The 8,072-nt window shown below is 41.9% G+C and overlaps 1 protein-coding gene across 3 annotated transcripts; it reads left to right on the plus strand.

Annotated features, from left to right (window-relative positions):
- Positions 1-1,315: 1,315 nt before the first annotated feature.
- prf1.3 (perforin 1.3) lies at positions 1,316-5,603 on the plus strand. 3 transcript variants are annotated; one of them, XM_020493306.2, is made up of 4 exons: positions 1,316-1,405; positions 2,401-2,920; positions 3,059-3,928; positions 4,265-5,603. In XM_020493306.2, the coding sequence occupies exons 2-4, from the start codon at positions 2,409-2,411 to the stop codon at positions 4,557-4,559; spliced, it is 1,677 nt and encodes a 558-aa protein (XP_020348895.1). In that variant the 5' UTR covers positions 1,316-1,405; positions 2,401-2,408; the 3' UTR covers positions 4,560-5,603. The 3 variants fall into 3 exon arrangements, with proteins under 3 accessions (XP_020348895.1, XP_020348898.1, XP_020348896.1); XM_020493309.2 differs by having other exon boundaries at positions 1,324-1,405; positions 3,059-3,921; XM_020493307.2 differs by having other exon boundaries at positions 1,372-1,400.
- The last annotated feature ends 2,469 nt before the right edge of the window (positions 5,604-8,072 follow it).

The following is an 8,072-nucleotide window of genomic DNA, read 5'->3' on the forward strand; positions in this document are numbered from 1 at the left end:
CAACCTCACAAAAGCAAGAAGGAGAGGCAGAAATATCATTGGCCACAGGGCTATAATCAATGTCCCAGGGCAACGTGGGGGTGACATCGCCCTTTGTGCTGCCATTTCACAGCATGGGGTTGTCCTCCGTCATGCCAAAATGGGCCCTTACAACACACCTCACATTCTCGCATTTTTGGACCGATTGCACCATATCGTCACAGCAGGTAATGAAATGCACCAGATGCAATACACGGTCATCTGGGACAATGTGTCATTCCACCACTCTGCTTTGGTCCAGAACTGGTTTCAACACCATCCACAGATGACAGTACTATACCTTCCACTATACCTTCCACTCTGCATGGCGGTGGAAGGTTTACGATCTCCAGCCCCAGGCTCAGGTACCCCTCATTCAGGCCATGGAGGGCGCCTGTGACCAAGTCGACGCCGCAGCTGTGCAAGGATGGATTCGACATTCAAGACGGTTCTTCCAGCGTTGTCTTGCTAATGACGATAATGCTTGTGATGTTGATGAAATTCTCTGGCCAGATCCAGCTAGGCGAAGAGATAACGTATAGTATGTTTACTGTAGTATTTTCTGTACAATATTGTCAGGTTTTTTTTCTGATTCTTTTTTATGTTTGTTGTTGTTGTTATGTACTGTAATTGTAACCTGTACTGGATACAGTATTTTACATTTGTCTGTTTGCTGAGCTAAGTGTTATACACACTACTGTAGTAGCATGAAAACTGGGACATGTTTTGTTGTGATTCTCCATGTTGACGTGTTGACTGATTTGTGTATATGGAGAGAAATAAATGACATTTTCCTCAGTCTGCAGCATTGGTCTTGTGTAGTGTTTGTATAGTTGCACTTTCTCTGTGTACTTCATTTACAGTACTCTAATCACTGACAATTAGACTTGCTGAAAGTGTTTTAGGTTAGCAACAGCAGTGTGTAACTGGTTCAAAAAGATTGAATATGAAATGTGTGTGTTTCGTGGTAACAATTTTTTTTTTATGAAGTCGTGTATAGTTTTGACAAAAGTGTTCCATTTTGCAAATGATCTGAAGTGTTGTGCTACTTTGGTGTAGGGTTGTGCTAATTGTGTGTCGTGGTTTGACAAGCCAGGCCCTGTTTTCAAAATTGTGCTAAAACAATTGAAAAAAAACTAAGTATGCCTGTCCCCTTGTATTTGCGTTGTGTGTATGGGTATATTTGGGTGTTAGAGGTTGTGAGAAAGTGTGTGTGTGTGTGTGTGTGTGCTTAGTTGGTGGTTTGGTTTGTCACAGGCTACTCCATAAATGGGTATATCTCTGTTAGCCACTCCCCATTCACCAATCTGAATGTTGGTATATAAAGATATAAGTAGGTTTACTGTCCAATATATTTCACCTCAAAATACCAACATCTCTGTGTAAGGTGAGTCCAAATAATTTGATTGCATTCCTCTTGTAGAAAATGCACTATATGCACTATGAATCATCACACTTGATATAAAGTATTCAAAATTCAGTAACGTTATTCTGAATTTCAGTTCTATTTTCGTCATCTACATGATGGTCATATAGTCACTATTGTGAACCCTTGAACTATTGTTAACTCACTTGACTATTTCCAACAGTTAACAAGAGAAATAATCACAATCCAAAGAATTAAAAGAGCTTGATTGTCCAAAAGACCATACTGCCTAATATAAGGTTTAGGTATTTGGATTATCAAAGACTGTTCAAATGAGAGCGCCATTCAGTCAGTGAAGACTATGAATACTGTAATCATTGTTGCACAGTACGGAGAAATTGAGAGATAGAGAAACAATGTTAGTACTAAATCATGTATTTATTTATTACTAGAAAGTCCTCTTTAGGATATGATGGCAGATCAGTAAATCAAATAACAATCCATTTGCTCCTCAAAGTAACATGAGTTCTAAAATAACTTATATTCACTTTGAAACTGATTTTAAGATATACTTGATCAAAATGATTCTCTCATACAGTATGTACAGCAAACTCTTCCCATTAAATGTCAACCTTTGCGTGGCTTTAGATCTGAATCCAAGATGTTTGCATCAGTAACTCCTCTTATATCCAATGTATGATTTATGTTATATTGTTTTCCAATTCATTAACTTTAGTGACCTTTTAAAAGCAATGTGGGAAATACAAATCTCGGAATGCCTGAACGTCCGTGTGGTTTTCACAGTGACCTGAGACGTTTTATAGATTTTGTCCTTTATTAATACACCCAGATGTAGTAAATACACCCGTTTTTGTGATGTTGATGTGACGTCTTTGCCCAGTGGGATGGCAATTGAAAAATCGTATAACTTTATTTCTAAAATCCCTCATGATATTCTTTCTATGTCTATCCCCTGCCTTTGTCACACCACATTTGCCAAATGTCTCTCTTCCCAGCACCTGCCATGCCTGTCAACCTTCTACTCTTCCTCCTCTTCCTCCCTGTGTGTCACGGCTGCCACACTGGCTCCTTCACCGACTGCCAGAAGGCTCCGTTCGTCCCCGGCCACAACCTGGCCGGAGAGGGTTTCGACATCGTCAAGATGCAGACCTCCGGCGCCTTTGTGGTGGATGTGCGGAAGTTCATGGTGGGTGGGCACGACGGTAACTGCACCCTGTGCACCAACACTCTGATGGACGGCCAGGTCCAGAAGTTACCGCTCTCCGTACTGGACTGGCGCACAAAGGTGAAGTGTCGTCGGAGCCTCAGCAGCCAGATGTACGAGTCGAGCACCTCCGTTCTAAAGGAGACCGCGAACGCTGCCAGCATCAGCTGGAAGGCTGGCCTGGGAATCAAGGGCATTGCTGGGGTTGCTGTTGGAGGCACACACTCCAAAACTGCCATGTTCGCCAGAGGCCACTCCACCAATGACAAGTTCTCTTTTACCAGCCATGAATTCAAATGCAAATATTACACGTGAGTCGACATTTTGATTTTAGTGCCATAGGATGTAAATTAAGGCTATTTATATCAATTGTGTACGGGGAAAAAAAACAGTGTTCTCCATGTTGTTGAAGTTGTTTTTATTCATCATACCTCTCTCTCTGTCCTTAGCTTTCGCATCCAAACCCAACCCCCTCTGAGCCAGGAGTTTCAGGCCTCCCTAAAAAACCTGCCCAGCACGTACACCAGCAACACCAACCCTGCCTACAGCCGATTCATCTCCATCTATGGCACCCACTACATCCGCAACGTGCACCTGGGGGGCCGGGTGCACTCCACCACAGCCATACGCACCTGTAAGATGGCCATGAGCGGCCTCTCCCTCCATTCTGTCAGCAACTGTCTGGGGGTGGAAGCCAGTGGCACCATCAAAGGTGTCACGATCAGCGCCGAGACCAAGTACTGCAAGTCCCTGAGCAATAAACTGAAGACAGGCGTAAGCTTCGGAGCCACCTTCTCGGACCGCGTCACCGAAGTGCAGGGCGGCAACGTCGAGGTTGAGGACATCCTCTTCAATCCTGAAAAGAAGTCTGGCTATAAAACCTGGCTGAAGACCCTGAAAAAGGTCCCTGGTGTGGTCTCCTACCAGCTCAGCTCCCTGCATTTCCTGGCCAGAGACAACCACATCCTTAAGGCCAACCTGCGCAATGCCATCAGAGACTACATCCAAAATTACTCTGTGTCCACCTCCTGCCCTTCTGCTTGCAAGACAGGGAGACGCAACAAAGGCTGCGCCTGTATCTGTAGCGGTCACAGGAATGTGGACTCCAACTGCTGCCCCAGTAAACCGGGCGTGGCCAGGATGAATGTGACGGTGGTCCGAGCTACGGGGCTCTGGGGCGACTACTTCTCTAAGACAGACGGCTATGTCAAGGTCCTCTACGGAAAGCAAGGCGGTTCCACTCCTGTGATCTGGAACAATGACTTCCCCCACTGGAACTATAGGATTCAGTATGGAACAGTGGATTTGAAAAGTAAACAGTGAGTTTTTTTCAATGTTTTTTTTAATGTTAAATAGTCTCTTGAGGGTTACTATGTATAGGCATCCTGTGCAAAGGAATAAGTGGAGCAACAAGACATATGACAAGGGTGTTTTGGCCTCTCTGTGTCTTTGTCGGTGGGATCTCCAGGGTAGTTTCCAGTTTGCTAATTATGCTCCCTATTCTATAAAACCTTGTAAGAGTAAAAACTTTTTTTTTTTTTTTACATTTAGAAAGACAATTACATTTAGCCAGCATTGTGAATATTTTGTGTATAACCACTGCTCTTACTTAGAGCGCTCTATCTCATTCACCCACTCTCTGTGTTCCCTAACAGAACCTTGCGCTTTGAGGTGTGGGACCGCGACAACAGATGGAACGATAACCTGCTAGGAAAGGGCTCCATAACCCCTCAAAGGGGCATGAACGTCAACCAAAGTTTCAAGTTGAAACACGGCACACTTTATGTCTCCCTGTCTGTGGTTTGCGGCCCCAGCCTTAAAGGAGCCTTCTGTGATCAGTATGCCCCCTCACCTGGGTCCCAGGGTAGGCTGAGTTACGTCCATGACTGGGACAGAGCGACAGAGACGTTACCCACCCTCTTCCAGGGTTCTCACAGGACCTTCCTGTGAACGGTGCCCCTCATGTTAATTTACTTACTTAATTATAATAATATAATAACATATGCCATTTGGCAGATGCTTTTATCCAAAAGGACTTACAGTACGGTGCATATATTTTTTGAATATGTGACCCCAAGAGGGAATCAAACCGACAACCTCTAACCAATGCTCTTACCAGCTGAGCCTCATAGGACTATTTTCTCCTCTTCACTCTCTGTGGAGCATAAGGCCGCAACAATACATGCCATGCCAGACGGTCCTTTGCCGTTTTCTCTCTGCTTCACCTTTGTGACATGAGGCTAATGGTAAATCTGTTTTTTTTTAATGCATTAAATCGATAGGTCAACCAATTAGCTTGCGTTGACAAGCTCGGTCTTTCCTTTCCAAGGCGATAAAATGATTAATTGCTTCAGGGTTGCCTCTACATTCATATATTTTTTCTTTCTGTCACAAAACTAAATTATTTCTCAATATTGACCTTTTTTTTGTGTATTTTTTGTTGCACAATTCTATGTAATGTCTGATACATCCAAATAGTTGGGGTTTCAGTATTACTCGTATCACTGTGACACACAAAAAAAAACGTATTGAAAGTAATGTGAAAGGAGGGATTTTAGGTCTACTTGAGGCCTGCTTGAAGAGGAACATTACCCAAGTGCTTTTGCTGATTCATTACCACCCAGATGAAGTGGGTGAGACCACTGACTCTGGATGCGTCGCAAATGGCATCCTATTCCACTTCTAGTGGATTCCTTTGACCAGGGCCCATAGGGCTCTAGTCAAATGTAGTGCACTATATAGGGAATAGGGTTCCATTTGGGACTCATGCTCTGCATTAGACCAAGGTAACAGGAACATGACCACATTCCTCAATTGACATGACACTTGGCAATAGCTGAGAAAGCAAATGTGGTTTACATACAGTACGTCACTTACATTTAGTTTTCACTGTATTTCAATTTTTTTTGTATGTTTATGTTCCTTTCCTTTCACATTTGTTTGCATTTTCTATTTTCTGCTTGTACTGTCATTCAATAAACTGAGTAGACCTATCGTGGTGCCAGTGATTATTTAACTACTCAATAATTTGATACCTGTGGGCTCAATTTACACGTGTTAACCCATACTTTCATGTAAACCATGTATTGGGGTGAATGGTAGATGTGTATGTATGTATGTATGTATGTATGTATGTATGTATGTATGTATGTATGTATGTATGTATGTATGTATGTATGTATGTATGTATGTATGTATGTATGTATGTATGTATGTATGTATGTATGTATGTATGTGTGTGTGTGTGTGTGTGTGTGTGTGTGTTTGTGTGTGTGTGTGTGTGTGTGTGTGTGTGTGTGTGTGTGTGTGTGTGTGTGTGTGTGTGTGTGTGTGTGTGTGTGTGTGTGTGTGTGTGTGTGTGTGTGTGTGTGTGTGTATACTGTATACAGTGTGTCTGTATGCATAGTGGCACAAAAAAGTATGTGAACCCTTTGGAATTACCTGGATTTTTGCATAAATTTTACATAAAATTCACAACAATAGTCACAACAATAGACAAACACAGTGTGCTTAAACTAATAACACAAATTATTGTATTTTTCTTGTCTTGTCTATATTGAATACATAATTTAAACATTCACTGTGTAGGCTGGGAAAAGTATGCAAACCCCTAGGCTAATGACTCCAAAATCTAATTGGAGTCAGGAGTCAACTAACCTGGAGAAGAATCAATGAGACGAAATTGGAGATTTTGGTTAGAGCCACCCTGCCCCATTAAAAAACACTCACAAAGATCGAGTTTTCTACTCACAAGAAGCATTGCCTGATGTGAGCCATGCCTCGAACAAAAGAGATGTCAGAAGACCTAAGATTAAGAAATGTTGCCTTGCATAAAGCTGGAAAGGGTAACAAAAGTATCTCTGAAAGTCAGTCCACGGTAAGACAAACTGTCTATAAATGGAGAAAGTGCAGCACTGTTGCTACTCTCCCTAGGAGTGGCCATCCTGCAAAGATGACTGCTGGAGCTCAGCGTAGAATGCTCATTGAGGTTAAGAAAAATCCTAGAGTGTCAGCTAAAGACTTACAGAAATCTCTGGAAGATGCTAACATCTCTGTTTACGAGTCTACAATACGTAAAACACTGAACAAGAACAGTGTATCCCCTTACACTGTGTATAAGACAGTAGTTTTTTTTGTTTTGGAATTGTTAGTTAGATTACTTGTTCGTTATTACTGCATTGTCGGAACTAGAAGCACAAGCATTTCGCTACACTCGCATTAACATCTGCTAACCATGTGTATGTGACAAATAAAATTTGATTTGATTTGATTTTGAAGAATAGTGTTCATGGGAGGACACCATGGAAGAAGCCACTGCTGTCCAAAAAAAAGCATTGCTGCACGTCTGAAGTTCGCAAAAGAGCACCTGGATGTTCCACAGCGCTACTGGCAAAATATTCTGTGGACAGATGAAACTAAAGTTGTGTTGTTTGGAAGGAACACACAACACTATGTGTGGAGAAAAGAAGGCACAGCACACCAACATCAAAACATCAGCACACTAACTTCATCCGAACTGTAAACTATGGTCAAGGGAGCATCATGGTTTGGGGCTGCTTTGCTGTCTCAGGGCTTAGACAGCTTACTATCATCGACAGAAAAATGTATTCCCAAGTTTATCAAGACATTTTGCAGGAGAATGTAAGGCTATCTGTCCACCAATTGAAGCTCAATAGAAGTTAAGTGATACAACAGGACAACAACCCAAAAGACAGAAGTAAATCAACAACAGAATGGCTTGAACAGAAGAAAATACGCCTTCTGGAGTGGCCCAGTCAGTCATGACCTCAACCCGATTGAGATGCTGTGGCATGACTTCAAGAGAGCAGTTCACACCAGACATCCCAAGAATATTGTGGAACTGAAAAAGTTTTGTAAAGAGGAATGGTCCAAAATTCCTCCTGATAGTTGTGTGGGTCTGATCCGTGTCTACTGAAAACATTTGGTTGAGGTTATTGCTCCCAGAGGAGGGTCAACCTGTTATTAAATCCAATGGTTCACATACTTTTCCCGACCTGCACTGTGAATGTTTACACAGTGTGTTCAATAAAGACATGAAACATTATAATTGTTTGTGTGTTATTAGTTTAAGCAGACTGTGTGTGTCTATTGTTGTGACTTAGATGAAGATCAGATAACATTTTATGACCAATTCATGCAGAAATCCAGGCGATTCTAAAGGATTCACATACTTTTCCTTCCCACTGTCTATATGTTTGTATATTATTTTACTGCTCTAGGGATGTAGGTATTGTTTGGATGACCTTATTTACTAATATCTATTGATTTTCTTTCTTTCTTTCTTTTTTTTTCACTCTTTACGCAATGCACAGTGAGTGCAGAGAACCCCGGAAGAAGAATTATCATTTAATTATCATTGTAAATGATTGTAATGTCTGTTTATGTGTCAATTAATCCCATAAGAGATGGGTTGCCAGTTGGCGATTTGACACACACAAAAAA

This window comes from Oncorhynchus kisutch, linkage group LG6, assembly GCF_002021735.2.
Source record: "Oncorhynchus kisutch isolate 150728-3 linkage group LG6, Okis_V2, whole genome shotgun sequence".
Lineage (NCBI taxonomy): Eukaryota > Metazoa > Chordata > Actinopteri > Salmoniformes > Salmonidae > Oncorhynchus > Oncorhynchus kisutch.

What these genes read in the sequence shown, in the direction of transcription:
- prf1.3 (XM_020493306.2), top strand. Translation starts at nt 2,409, where the DNA reads ATGCCTGTCAACCTTCTACTCTTCCTCCTCTTCCTCCCTGTGTGTCAC. An exon ending in TTCAAATGCAAATATTACAC is followed by an intron (nt 2,921 to 3,058) that starts GTGAGTCGACAT and finishes CTCTGTCCTTAG; the next exon opens with CTTTCGCATCCAAACCCAAC. An exon ending in GTGGATTTGAAAAGTAAACA is followed by an intron (nt 3,929 to 4,264) that starts GTGAGTTTTTTT and finishes GTTCCCTAACAG; the next exon opens with AACCTTGCGCTTTGAGGTGT.